Raw genomic sequence first — 18,457 nt, forward strand, 5'->3', positions numbered from 1 at the left:
ATAATAATAATAAACTGTATAATATTATAAATCAGATTCACAGAGTGAATCAAATTCAATGGAGCCTCTCGCTGGCGTAAACAAGCATGTCTTTGATATCGTCATATTTGGGTTCAAAGTTCATAATTGTAATGTCTCTCCTACAGTCTTCTGTCCAGTTCTAAAGTTCCAAATGATAAATCACATACAATAAACATGTAGCATATGTTATCATTATCACAATATCATAGGCACAATGACAAATATGTGTTGATTACATTGACAAAGTTTTGTCTTAGGTATTGATAAGTTTGTATAAACTGCAAAGGCCTGAAATGTTGGGATTACTGGAACATGAAATAAGTGAGGCATGATAGATTCATTGCTTTTCCCCTCTCTATGTGGTCCTCCCTATGGGTTGCTCTTGTGTAACACTAGTAACATTCACTCCTACAATACCATATTGATATAACTACGTTGTAGGCCTACTAGTAATATGCTACTGTTATCACCAGTGTAGGCATATTCTTTACACAAATCCTGTGGAAATTGAAAGATTCAGGGGGAAGAACATTCTAGGGAAGTCATCACTGGAGTTCAGTCTAAGTCAGAAAGTATCACAATAGAATGCATGCAAGTCATATAATATTGTTCCGAACAAGAATGTTTACGTTTATAACGTGTTCTGTGAAGTGACCAGCAGAGGGAGCCAGAGGAATAAGTAGAGGCCACACACGCACCTGCAGCTAGAAGTGAATGGCCACGTAAAGCATAATAATGCAATGTAAACAAGTGTAATGCTTTATGGTGTCGTCCACACAGTTAACAGTTTTTGTATTGAGCTGTGCTTGAAATGTAATTACCTAGGAAATAGTACATAGACATTAGGCCTACCGTTAATACATCTTTCAATCAATCAATCATTATTATAGGACACCATGGCATCTGTTTTTAGGAGGAGATATGCACCTGTACAGTGTAGCTACACTGTGAAGTGAAGTTCGACGGGTAGCTCGTAAAGTGTTGCTTGCTATAGTCCAGTAAAAGTAGCCTACTAGAGCTTTTTGCGAGGTCGTGGAGACTCCATTGCACTCCCAACAACTTTATGTTTACCGGTATGTGTCCTTATGATGCTTTCGCAACCGTATCCGCCCTCTCTGCAACGTCGCTTATACGAGTAGGGGGCATGTCTGCAGACGTGGAGCATCCGAGATCCCTGAGGAGTTGCTCTGATGCTATCTCCGTGTGGTTCCTCCACGCCGTTTTCCTTGATAGCAAATATGGGTCTCTCCCACGCTTTTGTGTTTCCCATAATTATTCTGAGAAATTGTGCAATTGTGCATCAGGCACGTGCAGTATTTATTTATTTATTTTTAAGTTTAATTTTTTAAGGGAAAGGGCAAAAAAGTGGTTTTGTTTGCCACATAAGGACGTGTGTGTGTGTGTGTGTGTGTGTGTGTGTGTGTGTGTGTGGGGGGGGGGGGGGGGGTTACGCAGATGTAACCCAGGTCCAGAATATAGGTTAAAATGGGCTAAATCACCCTTTACAATAAATATATAAATACAATGGATTAAAATGGGCTAACTCATCCTTCAATATGAATAATAAATAACTGTTAAAAAGTCCTTAAGTGACAATTCATTCATTCAGTCATATCCCCTCACTACACTGAAATGTACACAGAATACATGACTAAATAGTAATGAAAATAATGACCGACCTTTGCCTGTTACAGGCCAGACGCTCAATTGCGCAATGTTGGAAGAATGTCAATGCCCCTACGATCGGCTTTTGGCTGAGGAACTTAACAACCATGAGAAACATATATAAACCTGCAGTATTTTATACGATATGGGAGAAGTTCTTGGACTTCATTAAGCGAGGTGATATTGAAGAGGCTTTGGATGTATAGTGGTTAATTGTCACAGTCAGCTGTGGGGTGGGGGTAGGGAACTGTGACGGACATTGTGTATTTGTTTGTTTAACTGTATGTAATGTACGTGTTTTACTTTCGTTTTATTTTTATTTTTGTTATGATTATAATTTTTTTTTTCTGTATTTATTGTTGTCAAAACATTTCCTGATAAGATTTTGTTTGTATTTGTGCTGCCATGGGGATGTGTGGGGGGGGGGGATATATGTTGTTTTGTAATTACTTCTTTGTACTGTAAAGAAAATCAATAAACATATGTTTAAGAAAAACCCCTCAGATCAGTTCATCCTTATTATAGAGAGACATTGCCCAAACTTGTCTGAACGAGTGTCAATTGAGCCTGTGTGCAGGGACAGCAGGTGAAACGAGTCCTAATCAATGAGAGAGAGAGAGAGAGAGGGAGAGAGAGAGGGAGAGAGGGAGAGAGCACAGCACAGCAGAGTGAGAACTGCAGAGTGCAGAAAAGCTAAACTTCTGTTTAAGAAAATATAGAATGATAAATGTCAGTTGTGTACATTAATGCACAGCATTAATGACATTAGCTTGTTGTGAGGAGCAACTTTGAGTCATCTAAAGCAGTACTGATGTACTGATTTCATTTGCAAACCCTGGTGAGTGTTATGGGACTGTGACTCTGAAGGTGTCCAAATGGAACCAAATGGACCCGCTACCAGAGTTACATTAACATTGATTTTACTTCATAAATTGTGGTCCCAGAGATATAAAAATGCCCTTAAATGGTGGGTCCGTAAACTAATGCATGTCAAACTGGAGGTCCTTGAAATTAAACAGGTTGAGAATCACTTCTTCTCTCATGGGGGGTCCCTGGCATATCTTTTCAAATGGGGGTCTGCGGGGCTAATTAGTGTCAATTTGGGGGTCCTTGACATGAAAAAGTTTGGCAACCATACTGCCCTATAGGCTACAGCCATGTCAAGCAGTTTCTGGGGCTTCGTACACACATAAGGAACATCTGTGCTGTGCTCTGCCTGTGTTTCATGCATTTCAATGCTTTTCCAATGGAAGTCACGTGGTTTGACCAAACACTTGTGTTTGATTGCCCCCATCACTCACAACTGTTTGGTCAAACCACGTGACTTCCATTGGAAAAGCTTTGAGGCGGCCATAAAACACGGACAGCACAGAGCATGTTCGTCTGATACATGTATGTGTGTACGAAGCCTGAGGCAGCAGCGTCATTCTAAATGCCAAGACACATTTGGGCTCCATTTTTGTCAACGCTATAAACCCTTATCTCTAAACTTTATTGCCTTTCCTTTTTTCTTTTTTTTTACTATTTTGTAAAACATTTTTGAATAGTTAAAATGGCCAGTCTACAAGCTCACAGCGTGTCAAGATTGGCTAGTTGAACACCTTGAAGACCTTAACAGGAGCCCTCGTACAAGGTTTCGTTGACTATGCATGCAGGTACCACAGCAACTCAAAGGCCCTTAAAACAAGGCTCCATACCTCCCAAAACAAACTGGTCAGGCTCCTACTTGGCCTCCCCCCCTGAACCCACCTCACCCCTGCCCACTTTGACAGGATGGAATGGCTTAGGGTCGACGACAGAGTACAGCATATTGCAATGGATCTGGTCTACAAGATTCGATACACCACCAAGATACCCATGTACCTGTCTAATTACTTCCTTAATGTTAACGAAGTCCACACCCACAACACCAGAGGGAGTGCAACGAACCATGTACAACCCAGATTCGGCACAAACAAGGGACTAAATTATTTTCGCGCCTATGCCACCAAAATGTGGAACGCCCTACCAACAGTCATTAAGACATGTGAATCCCTTGACTCCTTCAAAACCGCCCTCAAAGGGCACCTACGGACGGCTGCAATTCGAAACTGTCCCCCGTAAAATCTGAATCCCCACCCCCTTTTCCCTCACTGTATAATATGTTTATTTTCCCTTTTTACCTCCATTATGATGAATTCCTGTTCTGTTCTTTGACTATATTGAAGTGTCTATTTGTACGTCTCTAAATGTTTTGATGAATTGAACATGGTGGACCCTCTTGTAAACAAGTGTAATGCTTAATTGGGTCGTCCACTCACAGTTAAGTCTTTGCATTGAGTTTGTGCTTGAAATGTACTGTAATTCTGCAAAGCCCATGATGCCAAAATAATATTAATGAAACATGACTTTTTAAAACAATGCTGGTTCATTATACTGTTAATTGTTCTTAATCTTAAATTAAAAGACATCGTCATTTCTAAAAATATATAATTCTGCCATTTCTATACTATAGTTGAGATGAAGAAAAACCTGGTCGTTATTTATTATCGTTGTTTCTTCAGTGTTGCACTCTCTGCAGACAGCCCTCCTCCTCATCCTCCTCCTCCTTCCCCTCCTCCCCCTCCTCCTACTCCTCCTCCTTGAACAAGGTGGACCCTCTGGTAAACAAGTGTAATGCTTAATTGGGTCGTCCACTCACAGTTAACAGTCTTTGTATTGAGTTTGTGCTTGAAATGTACTGTAATTCTGCAAACTGTTAATAAATATTTCAATCAATCAATCAATCGATTGGTCGTGGAACACCACGACCAATGAGCTGTGGCCAAAACTGTCACGTGACAACACTTTGACTAATAAATAAATACACGACAACAGAACCACGACAGACTTTCACCAATCCGTTTATTAAATTCACAGTTTATCATTTAGGCACTGAGCAATGAATCCACAGAGCCATTTACAGTAACATGTTTTATCATTTAGACACTTAGCAATGAATCCACAGAGCCATTTACAGTAACATGTTTTATCATTTAGGCACTGAGCAAAGAATCCACAGAGCCATTTACAGTAACATGTTTTATCATTTAGGCACTGAGCAATGAATCCACAGAGCCATTTACAGTAACATGTTTTATCATTTAGGCACTTAGCAATGAATCCACAGAGCCATTTACAGTAACATATTTTATCATTTAGGCACTTAGCAATGAATCCACAGAGCCATTTACAGTAACATGTTTTATCATTTAGGCACTTAGCAATGAATCCACAGAGCCATTTACAGTAACATGTTTTAGAACACCACAAAGTTGGTATGGTGACTTTAAAATAAAATACACCATGAAATAAAATACACCATTAATTAAAATACACCTTTGGCCCAGCCTGTAACAGGAACATCTGTTCATAGGCCTACAGTAAAAATCACACCCGTGTGAAGTGAGGGGCGCTCTTATCATCGTACATCATCTCATCCCGACCAATCACAATCTGCGTCCCCACCTTCGTCATCCGTGTGTGTTTAACCCATTCAGGCCTGACGTCGACATTTTAAATAATGTCTTCTAAATTCTGACCGTTTTCTGAAATACCTCATGTTTCTGTATCAGTGGTTCTCAACATTTCATGTCAAGAACCCCAAAAATGATATGTAATATGCCTCCGTCCCCCCATCTGAAAATATGTTCTTCCAGGGACCGCCCCCCAGCAAAGATTAGAGTTAAAATGTTCACTCTGTAAGTCTGTAATAATATATCTTCAAAGATTTGAGTTAAAATGTTCACTCTGTAAGTCTGTAATAATATATCTTCAAAGATTTGAGTTAAAATGTTCACTCTGTAAGTCTGTAATAATATATCTTCAAAGATTTGAGTTAAAATGTTCACTCTGTAAGTCTGTAATAATATATATCTTCAAAGATTTGAGGCACCACTGCAATCAATGTGGAGGTCAGAGGTCAAATCATATCAATGTGGAGGTCAGAGGTCAAACCCCATCAATCTGAGGTCAGAGGTCAAACCCTATCAATCTGAGGTCAGAGTCAAACCCTAGCAATCTGGAGGTCAGAGTCAAACCCTATCAATGTGGAGGTCAGAGGTCAAACCCTATCTTGGGGTCTTTAGCACATCAAGGTTTGATTGACAGATTGTCACTGTGCTTCTTATATACATCATCAGTGTGACGTCACCATGATGTCATGATGAGTCACTCATGACCAAATATGGAGTCCATGATGTCAGGCGTACTGGCGACGGTGGTAACCATGACAACCTGGACTCACTCAGACATGTGGAGTAACCATGGCGACCTGATGTGACCCTCGCTCACATCGAGACTCTATCTCTGCTCACACAGAAACACTGAGGAGCCACTCCCCCAGAAAGTGAACCCAACGCAGAGGGGTTCAGACCGTTCAGTGGATGTGATCTGGAAGGTGTACAGGTGGGTCAGAGTGTCCTCTGAGGACACGTCATAGAAGGACAGAGTCCCAGCGGGGCAGTCTACATAGACTGCTACTCTGTAGACTCTGCCGGGACCGACAGGGAGGACAGTCCTCTTCCTATTGTGTCTGACATAGTAACCGTCATCATCACACTCCAGACTCCATGACATGCCATTGAATCCAAGCAGAGAGTAATGACCTTGACCACATCCTTTCCTGCTGATTGCTCTGTCAGTCCCTGCTATATCAAACCCTCCACTGCACTCTACCTCAGAGTAGCAGCGTTCGCTCACACTCTCTGCACTCAGAAACTGAGGATATTCTGAGTCAAACCGTGCTGGATGATCAGGATACTGATGAACCTCTCCCTCCACCCATGTGACCTTCCTGTTGTCCTCAGACAGAGTGAGGCGACAGTCTGCTGTGTTTGTGTCCAGTGAGAGACGCTGGAAATCTGATGAGAAAACACACAGTAACCATTAAGTACATCATTCACTGACACACACACACACACACACACACACACACACACATGTGCGCGCGCACACACACACACACACACACACACACACACGCGCGCGCACAGACGCAAACACACACGTGTGCGTGCACACACACACACACACACACACACACACTTAACATCTTTTTGTATTCACATTTTACAAGAAATTTCTTGAACACAAACAATAGTGGATGCGCAAACTTGAGAAAACTCTACAACAAGTGCTTCAGGATACAGATCACGGCAGGGTACAGAAAGCATGACCAAACATGACCAAATGTTACCTCACCTTGCCCACTTTGCTAAGAAGTACTTGTGCATGGCTGCTTCAAGTGTAGCTTCAGAGCGTGTATTCAGTAGTGGAGAGCCAAGGATGTAACACTTTGCACGTTTCATTTTTTTACTCAGAGATCCGTTTATCTGCACCTGTAATATTTTCAGGCAACGGACCTACACATGTCTGCTACCATAAACCACTTCAAGTTCTTTTTTTAATAAAACAGGTCGGGAGTTATTAAACCGAACGTGGACGCTGTTCCAGTGTTACATTTGCTGCGCATATCGGATTAATTGTAACGGCATGCGTGATAAATGTATAACAACGCTAAAAAACACCATTAAACATATCGTTTTCAGCTTAAAGCAATTATATTTCATTGAAGCAACTCCTTAGCATTGTTTTCATACCATGGATGTGATAAGAAAATGTATCAAACATAAGGGAAATATTAAATAGTATCGGCAGGCACGGAGACTCCGGGGGTGCCTGGTAGCTGAAACACCCACGGTTAAAATAATAAGCCAATATGCACCCACGTATTATAAAGACTGAATTTCCCCTCCCCCTGCTCAAAATGTCATGTAGTCACACACCTTTACGGGCGCTTGGGCCGCCCAAATTGGGCATTCAAATGCTAATAAGGTGGCTTTTGTTCTGCTGCCAGGTAGAGAGTATAAATGTTGCATACAGTACAGTACAGCTTTATTTCCATTTGAGGGGGGGGGGGGGGGGGGGGGGGCGTGGCTGGGGGCGGGACTTTGAGTACTCACAATCATTATTGAAACATGACGCCCCTGAGTATCGGGTGTACCAGTTTGGGCGTTTGAGTCAGTTCAATGGGAAAATACATTGATTAAACAAACGTTTGATTGATTGAGTTGTACAATGTTATACAACCCTAAACTAATTTTAGAATACACTCTGTAATGAAGACAGCTGACTGAACATATAATATTGGCCAATATGTCAAATATGTAAATATTACATATAATGGTATTGAATGGAAAGTGGGCCATTTGTTACAAATGGCCCACTTTTGCAAGTTGTTGTTTGGCGTTGCTTACAGACCAGAATGAACGTGTATTCCGTCTAAACACGATGCAAAGGACAAAGAACATAAGCATGAAGACATCCATGTTGATTTTTATTCACCAACATCAAAGAAAAAAATTGTAGCCCACATATACTCCAGGTGTAAAATTTTACGCTTTTAAAGAAAAGCCAATAACTCTCCGTAGGATGAAGGTAAACACTTCAAACTTCCTGGGCACGTACTGACGCGATGGCGTCATGATGGCTTTGACCAATCAAGAGATAACGTTCATGTTACAACCATGACGCGTTACAATCGTGGCGGCTCTCCCCTACATCAGGGTTTATTTGCAGTCCAAGAAAGGCACGACTTACAGAGGAGCTCATTGACATGTTGGTGTTCCTAGCACAAAATATGACCCTAAAATAGTAATTTTGTTGCATATTGAAATTTGAAAATGCATTAGATTGCATTGTTGTACTGTTTTGTTTTGTTGCATTTTTTATTTATTTTCAATAAGTGCCTGTTCAATATATATCTGCTTGTCTGCTTCTATTAGTTAATGCACAAATTAAATTGTTGCATTATGTTGCAGTTGCAAAGTTGCACATACTGTACTAGTGTACTGTTACTGTATAAGAAATAATAGAATTTCCAGACAGTTGATCATTTCAGGGTTCAGAGTTAGTACTTCGAGTTTGTATTGTGTACTCTACCTCAGATGCAGTTAAGTTGTTACTTGAATAGACAAGATGAGAATAGATTTTACTATATTATTTGCTTTGATTTTTACTTGAACTTTTATGCCTTTTGAATGTGTTACACACGGTATCAGAGCCCTAGTATCTCAGACTTTTCAACAAGTGTTGAACTGTTAAACAAGTGAACATTGTTTGCATTGTTGATTGTTGTAATGTTCATATTCTATATTTCTTGAAAATGCATAAGATTGCGCAGCTTTTATTTGTACTTTGTACGTTAAAACCTCAGAGGATTTTCAAAAAACTACCTCAAGTTCTGTATTGTTCTTGAAATAAAAATATTATTTTGCACTAAAATCGCTGTGGTTGCATGGCATCGACAATGGTATCGGAAAAAAATATCAATACTTTTCAGATTATCGTATCGAAGTGTAAAATCCAGTATTGTGACAACACTAGTATATAGACAATATTTTAGGCCAATAATAAAAGACAATATACCAAATTTCCCACCCGTCAACCTCGACTGCTATTGTGCAGTCAAAGTTACCAATACAAGCTAGTTAATTCAGCATTATTTTATTGACCGGTCAGGCCGGTATGGTAGGCCTCAGGCCTAGCAATATAGGCCTCAGGCCTACCATACCAGGCCCACATTCAAATATGTGAGTGAGAACACGTGAATGTTTCTGTCATTCCGATCTCCCACATATTTCTATTGACTGGCTTTATCTCTCAGCCAAGGCTGTAGTTTCTGCAACGTGTCACTAAGGAGTATGAAATCCTTGTTTGACCAACACGCACACGCCTGAAGATGCACTGTGTGCGCACCAGACTGCGTGCTTGACAAACTACAATGTGAAAGCAAACCCGAACAAGAATGTTACAACTACACGCCTGAAGTCTACCAAACTATACAGTAGGTGTTAAAAAAACTCTGTATAAGATGTCAATAGTGAGAGATACTCACGTCCTTTAATGAGATGAGGATTGAATCGATCTTCTCCACCATGTTTCACTCTGTAGGAAGTAGAACAACAATGCATCAATGTCTGACTGTCTAACACAACGTCTCCACTAGCTGACACTACAGTGTTTCACTCTGTAGGAAGTAGAACAACAATGCATCAATGTCTGACTGTCTAACACAACGTCTCCACTAGCTGACATTACAGTGTTTCACTCTGTAGGAAGTTGAACAACAATGCATCAATCATCACATGCCTGAAAATAGTAAAATTGTGGTGTTTCCCCACAAACATTACCCACAAATAGTAAAGGGTTCTCCTGTAAACCGGGCCCCACATCAGGGTCTACTCACTTGAGATTCTCCAGCCCAGCAGAGAGCAGCATCTTCATTCCTGACTCATTCACCATGTTGAGACTCACGTCCAATTCTCTCAGATGGAGGGAGGGATTAGAAGTTAGAGCTGAGGCAAGAACTTCACAGCATCTCTCTGTCAAGAAGCAGTTCTCCAGTCTAAATGAAGAATACAACCAGATGAGAGAGAGAGAGAGAGAGAGAGAGAGAGAGAGAGAGAGAGAGAGAGAGAGAGAGAGAGAGAGAGAGAGAGAGAGAGAGAGAGAGAGAGAATGTGATTCACATTGCATGTGAATTATTGCATGTGAATCACATTCAATGTGAATCACAATGGCATGTTCTAAGGGACCACTTGAACTTTAGGAAAAGGGGGGCCTGGAGGAAAATAGGGGTGGGTGATGCCTTTCTAATTGTAGTCAGAGGGAGGGTGAGCTAATAGTATTTCGAGTCCAAGGGAGGGTGATCCAATTTTGATAATAAAATAGTCTGGGTTTTTATATACATGTTTTACTGCAGCTATTTTTTTATTCAGTCAAACTTTGTCTAATAATACCCCTCTGTTGCTTTCACTTGTGGAACGAACAAGAAAACACACACACACACACACACACACACACACACACACACACACACACACACACGTACACACACACACACACACACACACACACACACACAGTTGAGTCTATAAGTCCGTCCGTCTTTCTCTCTCTACTCTGCCGATGCGAACGGAAATAAAAGCCTGGCTATTGAAGGCTAGTCTGTCTCAGTCCCTCATATCTCTGGACACTTTCTTCATACTGAGCAAGCACAGAAACGCTATTAATTATAAAGTAAGCTATGCTACTACGCTTTCATATATGGAGTATACGGTTGTCTATGCACATACTGTACATGTAGTTAGCACTATAGGTACTGTTAGCCTCGCTACTTTTATAAACGTAGAATTAGATAGCAGCGAAAAAGTTTATATAAATATTCAAAACTAGGGGATGACCTGTCCAATGGGAAATAATGACTACAGGCCTGTGGCCATAACATCAAATGTTGTTAAGTCATTAGAAAGAATTCTCACTGAGTTACTTCGTAAAAAAGTAGAACCTAGTCTAGATCAATTCCAGTTTGCCTATTCAAGGAAACGAAGTACCGGGGACGCAATTGCTACTGTAGCACACTATATCCTGAAACACCTTGAGAGCACCGTGGCATATGCCAGACTGCTTTTCATTGATTTCAGCTCCGCCTTTAATTGTATCCACCAAGATATACTGCTACGTAAACTAGCTTTACTAGATGTTAATCCGTGGATAATTAAATGGTATTTTTCTTTTTTGTCTAATAGACCACAGAGGGTCAGGTTTAACAGTGTTCTCTCTGAGGAGGCACGCAGCAGCACAGGGCTTCCACAAGGAACTGTTAGTTCCTCGCTCCTGTTCACACTGTATACGAATGATTGTGTCAGCTCATACTCTAATCAATACGTGATCAAGTTTTCAGATGACACTGTCATACTCAGTCTTCTTACAAGCAAATCTGACATTCTCAGCCATACAACTGGAGTAGGCAGATTTGTTGAATGGTGTGATAGAAACTATGTAATGATCAACACTGATAAAACAGAGGAGATCATTGTGGATCCGAGGTCCATAGGAGACCATACCTTGATCAAGGTTCACGATAATGACATCAAACAGGTCTCCTCCTATAAATATCTGGGAGTGAAGATTGACCAAGATATGAGCTGGCACACACATGTTGAATCCTGCTGTTCAAAAATACACCAGCGGTTACATTTTCTTCGTAGACTGAGGCTGTTTGGTGTTAGCCTGAATATTATGTTAATTTTCTATAGAGCTAGCATTGAATCTATCTTGAGATATGGAATCTCCAGCTGGTATGGTAACCTGACTGTGAAATATAAAGCTCAAGTTGCAAGAGTTGCGAAAATGGCTGGGAAGATCATGGGCCTGTCTTCCCCCCCGTTGACTCCCCAAGCCATTTTTGAACAGACTGTAGTAAGGCAAGCTAAGAATATAACCTCTGACCCCTCACATGTTCTGTATTCCGAATATGAATTAATGAGATCAGGAAGAAGGTACAGGATGCCACAGTGCAAGTACAACAGATATAAACACTCTTTCATTCCTCTCTCTATAAAAATGTTGAATGGGTAATTGGTACCTTAATGGGGTGTACGCACCAGGGGTGTATTTGTTTTGTTTGTTGTAATGTCTCTGTCTATGTGATTATATGTATGCAGCTGTGGTCCTGTCTCCAAGACAAATTTCTCCCAAGGGAGACGAAATAAAGACAACCTTGAACCTTGAACCTTGATGACACTCTCTGACAACAAAACACATTGAACCACTCAGAGGTGTTTAGGTTTTAAATGTAGTATCTCAGCATAAAGACTACATACATTAGTCACTGTATCTTATCAATATTATGGTCAGTGTGACTTACAATGATATTAACCTCATCCACACTCTTCAAATACTACCACCATCATAACTACATTATAATAACTTACTATAACAGAACTTTACTTAACCAATTCAAATAAAAAATGTTAAATTAATCTGACCTGAGAGTCTCCAGACAACAGTTTGGGCTCTTCAGTGCAGCACAGATGAGATCCAGTCCAGAATCCTTCAAGCCGTTTCCACTCAGGTCCAGTTCTCTCAAATGGGACGGATTGGAGCTGAGAGCTGAAGCCACAACTTCACAGCCTCTCATTGACAAGGAGCAGTTCTTCAATCTAAATGAAGAATACAACCAGATTAGGAGAGAGAGAGAGAGAGAGAGAGAGAGAGAGAGAGAGAGAGAGAGAGAGAGAGAGAGAGAGAGAGAGAGAGAGAGAGAGAGAGAGAATGTGATTCACATTGCATGTGAATTATTGCATGTGAATCACATTCAATGTGAATCACAATGGCATGTTCTAAGGGACCACTTGAACTTTAGGAAAAGGGGGGCCTGGAGGAAAATAGGGGTGGGTGATGCCTTTCTAATTGTAGTCAGAGGGAGGGTGAGCTAATAGTATTTCGAGTCCAAGGGAGGGTGATCCAATTTTGATAATAAAATAGTCTGGGTTTTTATATACATGTTTTACTGCAGCTATTTTTTTATTCAGTCAAACTTTGTCTAATAATACCCCTCTGTTGCTTTCACTTGTGGAACGAACAAGAAAACACACACACACACACACACACACACACACACACACACACACACACACACACACACACACACACACGTACACACACACACACACACACACACACACACACACACACACACAGTTGAGTCTATAAGTCCGTCCGTCTTTCTCTCTCTACTCTGCCGATGCGAACGGAAATAAAAGCCTGGCTATTGAAGGCTAGTCTGTCTCAGTCCCTCATATCTCTGGACACTTTCTTCATACTGAGCAAGCACAGAAACGCTATTAATTATAAAGTAAGCTATGCTACTACGCTTTCATATATGGAGTATACGGTTGTCTATGCACATACTGTACATGTAGTTAGCACTATAGGTACTGTTAGCCTCGATACTTTTATAAACGTAGAATTAGATAGCAGCGAAAAAGTTTATATAAATATTCAAAACTAGGGGATGACCTGTCCAATGGGAAATAATGACTACAGGCCTGTGGCCATAACATCAAATGTTGTTAAGTCATTAGAAAGAATTCTCACTGAGTTACTTCGTAAAAAAGTAGAACCTAGTCTAGATCAATTCCAGTTTGCCTATTCAAGGAAACGAAGTACCGGGGACGCAATTGCTACTGTAGCACACTATATCCTGAAACACCTTGAGAGCACCGTGGCATATGCCAGACTGCTTTTCATTGATTTCAGCTCCGCCTTTAATTGTATCCACCAAGATATACTGCTACGTAAACTAGCTTTACTAGATGTTAATCCGTGGATAATTAAATGGTATTTTTCTTTTTTGTCTAATAGACCACAGAGGGTCAGGTTTAACAGTGTTCTCTCTGAGGAGGCACGCAGCAGCACAGGGGTTCCACAAGGAACTGTTAGTTCCTCGCTCCTGTTCACACTGTATACGAATGATTGTGTCAGCTCATACTCTAATCAATACGTGATCAAGTTTTCAGATGACACTGTCATACTCAGTCTTCTTACAAGCAAATCTGACATTCTCAGCCATACAACTGGAGTAGGCAGATTTGTTGAATGGTGTGATAGAAACTATGTAATGATCAACACTGATAAAACAGAGGAGATCATTGTGGATCCGAGGTCCATAGGAGACCATACCTTGATCAAGGTTCACGATAATGACATCAAACAGGTCTCCTCCTATAAATATCTGGGAGTGAAGATTGACCAAGATATGAGCTGGCACACACATGTTGAATCCTGCTGTTCAAAAATACACCAGCGGTTACATTTTCTTCGTAGACTGAGGCTGTTTGGTGTTAGCCTGAATATTATGTTAATTTTCTATAGAGCTAGCATTGAATCTATCTTGAGATATGGAATCTCCAGCTGGTATGGTAACCTGACTGTGAAATATAAAGCTCAAGTTGCAAGAGTTGCGAAAATGGCTGGGAAGATCATGGGCCTGTCTTCCCCCCCGTTGACTCCCCAAGCCATTTTTGAACAGACTGTAGTAAGGCAAGCTAAGAATATAACCTCTGACCCCTCACATGTTCTGTATTCCGAATATGAATTAATGAGATCAGGAAGAAGGTACAGGATGCCACAGTGCAAGTACAACAGATATAAACACTCTTTCATTCCTCTCTCTATAAAAATGTTGAATGGGTAATTGGTACCTTAATGGGGTGTACGCACCAGGGGTGTATTTGTTTTGTTTGTTGTAATGTCTCTGTCTATGTGATTATATGTATGCAGCTGTGGTCCTGTCTCCAAGACAAATTTCTCCCAAGGGAGACGAAATAAAGACAACCTTGAACCTTGAACCTTGATGACACTCTCTGACAACAAAACACATTGAACCACTCAGAGGTGTTTAGGTTTTAAATGTAGTATCTCAGCATAAAGACTACATACATTAGTCACTGTATCTTATCAATATTATGGTCAGTGTGACTTACAATGATATTAACCTCATCCACACTCTTCAAATACTACCACCATCATAACTACATTATAATCACTTACTATAACAGAACTTTACTTAACCAATTCAAATAAAAAATGTTAAATTAATCTGACCTGAGAGTCTCCAGACAACAGTTTGGGCTCTTCAGTGCAGCACAGATGAGATCCAGTCCAGAATCCTTCAAGCCGTTTCCACTCAGGTCCAGTTCTCTCAAATGGGACGGATTGGAGCTGAGAGCTGAAGCCACAACTTCACAGCCTCTCATTGACAAGGAGCAGTTCTTCAATCTAAATGAAGAATACAACCAGATTAGGAGAGAGAGAGAGAGAGAGAGAGAGAGAGAGAGAGAGAGAGAGAGAGAGAGAGAAAGACAGAGAGACAGAGAGACAGAGAGACAGAGAGAGAGAGAGAGAGAAGGGAGGGGAGATTAAAACCAATAAAATACATATTCCTGGATAGATAATAATACCCCTCTGTTGCTTTCACTTGTAGAACGAACGAACACACACACGCACGCACGCACGCACGCACGCACGCACGCACGCACGCACACACACACACACGCGCACACACACACACACACACACACACACACACACACACACACACACACACACACACACACACACACACACACACGTCTTTCTCTCTCTACTCTGCCGATGCGAACGGAAATAAAAGCCTGGCTACTGAAGGATAGTCTGTCTCAGTCCCTCATATCTCTGGACACTTTCTTCATACTGAGCAAGCACAGAAACGCTATTGGCCCATTTTGGACTGAGGTCGATTAAAAAAAAAGGCTTCTAAACATTTTTCTGAAAAACCCATGTTTCTATGTGACCCCCATAATTCTCTCTATTGGGCCACGGACCACCATCTGAAAATATGTAGTTCCAGGGACCCCCCAGAAGCAAATATTTTAGTTAAAAATGTTTGCTCTGAAATATATATTCAATGATTTGCACCACATTTTAACGATTTTTCAAAAATAGCAGACCTACAAGCTCGTAGAACGCCACTCTGTGGCGCGCTATGAGTTTGTAGATCTGCTATTTTTCAATAGCTAAATTATAACATAATGTTTAAAGGGATCGTGACATTATTTTTAACATAATTTTAACAACATTAAAAGTCTTGGCCATGGTCCTTCAAACGTGTCTAAAAAGTTTGAACAGAAATCTCCACTCCAGTATTTCTTGCCAGGAGTTTTTGTGTGTATGTAATATGCATCCTGAGAAGGCATAGAAAAACACATTATTTTAGCCTGTAGATGTCGGTAATTCCCCCTTTCCTGTCAATCACTACCCAGCTCCGCCCCCCCCCACCCCTCAAGCCCTCCATACCTCTCCGCCCCCCTCAGAGAAAGGGACTGTTCTTTTTTTTTTCCTTTACAAGTTCACAGCATCTCAGCCATAGCAACGCTGCCAGTGCCAACGCACGCAACTTCTTCTCCTTTTATAACTATTTGTTTATAGTTTATATAAAATGTTATTTATAATAAGACTATCACTGCATGTATGTACTGAGGGGATGGACAACAACATGTATTCTCTGCTGCAAAAGGAGAGGAGACTGGAGCAACACGGACATTTAGAGCCTTTTATTAAGGTGCTGAGTATACAAAACGACTAACGTTTCGACCTTGCGGTCTTCATCAGAGTCCACTCTGATGAAGACCGCAAGGTCGAAACGTAAAAGGCTCTAAATGTCCGTGTTGCTCCAGTCTCCTCTCCTTTTGCAACTTTGATGTCCCTGCACCTGTGAAGCACCGGATCAGCCGTTTTAGGCTTGAGGCGCGTTGGTAGACTCCCTTTGTAACATGTATTCTCTATTCAACGTCATCGTACGAGCAACAGTTGGTAAACAAATAAGGCACGTTCGGAAATACCGCACCGGAGCGCACTCGCCTATTAGTTTGCATTGCACAGTGCCAGTGGGCTCAGTGCGCTATTTCCGAACGCGCCTATGAAACTCCTGCAATATCTCACCCCACAACCACGTCGACATAAACTTGTGTAATGTCATCGATATCATACTCAATGACTATAGCCTATCATTATTCGCCATACTTTTAACGTGGATTATATCACACGAGCGTTGGCTGCGTTGCTATTCCACTGTATCGCATTACAAGAACAATAATGAGCACATGCAATCTACAACAGCTGGTGCACGCCACGAATCAAAGATTAATAATAGTCAAACACACAGCTAATGCGGGTAGTGGCAGTGATTGACTATAAATTAAAAGTAGGCTACCATGAAGCACTTCGGAGTGCTGCAGGCGATTGATTTTTTATTGTGAGTCCACTCAAATAGTACTGCACAACAATTTAACACAAATCATTGCAGTATAAATACTTATAGTTGGGATTGGGACACGAATGCTTGGTATTGCTCCTGGGTTCATAAAAAGTTTGGTTGCAAATCCAACTTGTCCGAGATTTGAAAAACTTTCTGGGGTGAAATGATGTGCGTACACCAAGAGTCGCTTCTTTGACAACTTGGTTGGAACGTTACCGTCAAAAATAAAATGCATCCACCTAGAGCGTGAATCTTCATCTAGGCCAGTTGGTGGAAAGTGCAAGGACTTGTGTTGATTGACACAGCCGACAACGGAGCAGATTGCTTTTTCTCTAGAAGCCATTATTATTATACTGAAACAAAGTCGCGGTCAGAATGAGGAAGAAGAGAGGAGAGCATCAGGTGGAGGAGAGGAGAGGGGCGGGGATGAGGAGGAGGGGGGCGGGTAGTAGAATTGGTAGGCAGGGAGCAGAGGAGAGGGGGCGGAGGTTTAGCGTCCGCCGTCCAACCCACGAGTCATATTTGCATAATTATTCACAAAAGTCCAGACAGCGGAGAATACACTGAATGTTCAAATTTGTTTTTTTTTTGGTGAAATTGATGTCAAGAAAAGCCAAAGAAAATATCTACAAAAATGTGTTTTAAATGTCACAATCCCTTTAACCCTTTTAGGCCTGACGTCGAAATAAAATAAAATAATTCTGAAAGAATATAAAGATCTGTGTTGCATTTTCACGATTTTTCAAAAATAGCAGACCTACAAGCTCGTAGCGCTTGTAGTGTGAGTTACCATGATATTAACCTCATCCACACTCTTCAAATACTACCACCATCATAACTACATTATAATCACTTACTATAACAGAATTTATCCACATCACAATAACAAATGAATCTGACCTGAGAGTCTCCAGACAACAGTTTGGGCTCTTCAGTGCAGCACAGATGAGATCCAGTCCAGAATCCTTCAAGACGTTTCCACTCAGGTCCAGTTCTCTCAAATGGGACGGATTGGAGCTGAGAGCTGAAGCCACAACTTCAACGTGTTCCTCTCCGAGGTGTGCACAGTCAACAAGTCTGTAATTACAGATTAAATGTAAAATCAGAGAT

At 41.1% G+C, this 18,457-nt stretch overlaps 1 protein-coding gene across 1 annotated transcript in view; it reads right to left on the reverse strand.

The window, feature by feature from the left end:
* Positions 1-6,006: 6,006 nt before the first annotated feature.
* Positions 6,007-18,457, reverse strand: part of LOC308322131 (uncharacterized protein) — a gene marked incomplete at its 3' end in the record, with an annotated part of 567,861 nt that continues 555,410 nt past the window's right edge. The window contains exons 17-22 of the mRNA XM_080773325.1: positions 18,248-18,424; positions 15,157-15,330; positions 12,537-12,710; positions 9,953-10,111; positions 9,602-9,651; positions 6,007-6,566 (exon numbers count right to left, since the gene is read on the reverse strand). Of these exons, the coding sequence (XP_080629451.1) occupies positions 6,007-6,566; positions 9,602-9,651; positions 9,953-10,111; positions 12,537-12,710; positions 15,157-15,330; positions 18,248-18,424 (1,294 nt within the window). The remainder of the gene's footprint in view (positions 6,567-9,601; positions 9,652-9,952; positions 10,112-12,536; positions 12,711-15,156; positions 15,331-18,247; positions 18,425-18,457) is intronic.

Source organism: Protomyctophum bolini (assembly GCF_963924005.1).
Source record: "Protomyctophum bolini genome assembly, chromosome: 10".
NCBI lineage: Eukaryota > Metazoa > Chordata > Actinopteri > Myctophiformes > Myctophidae > Protomyctophum > Protomyctophum bolini.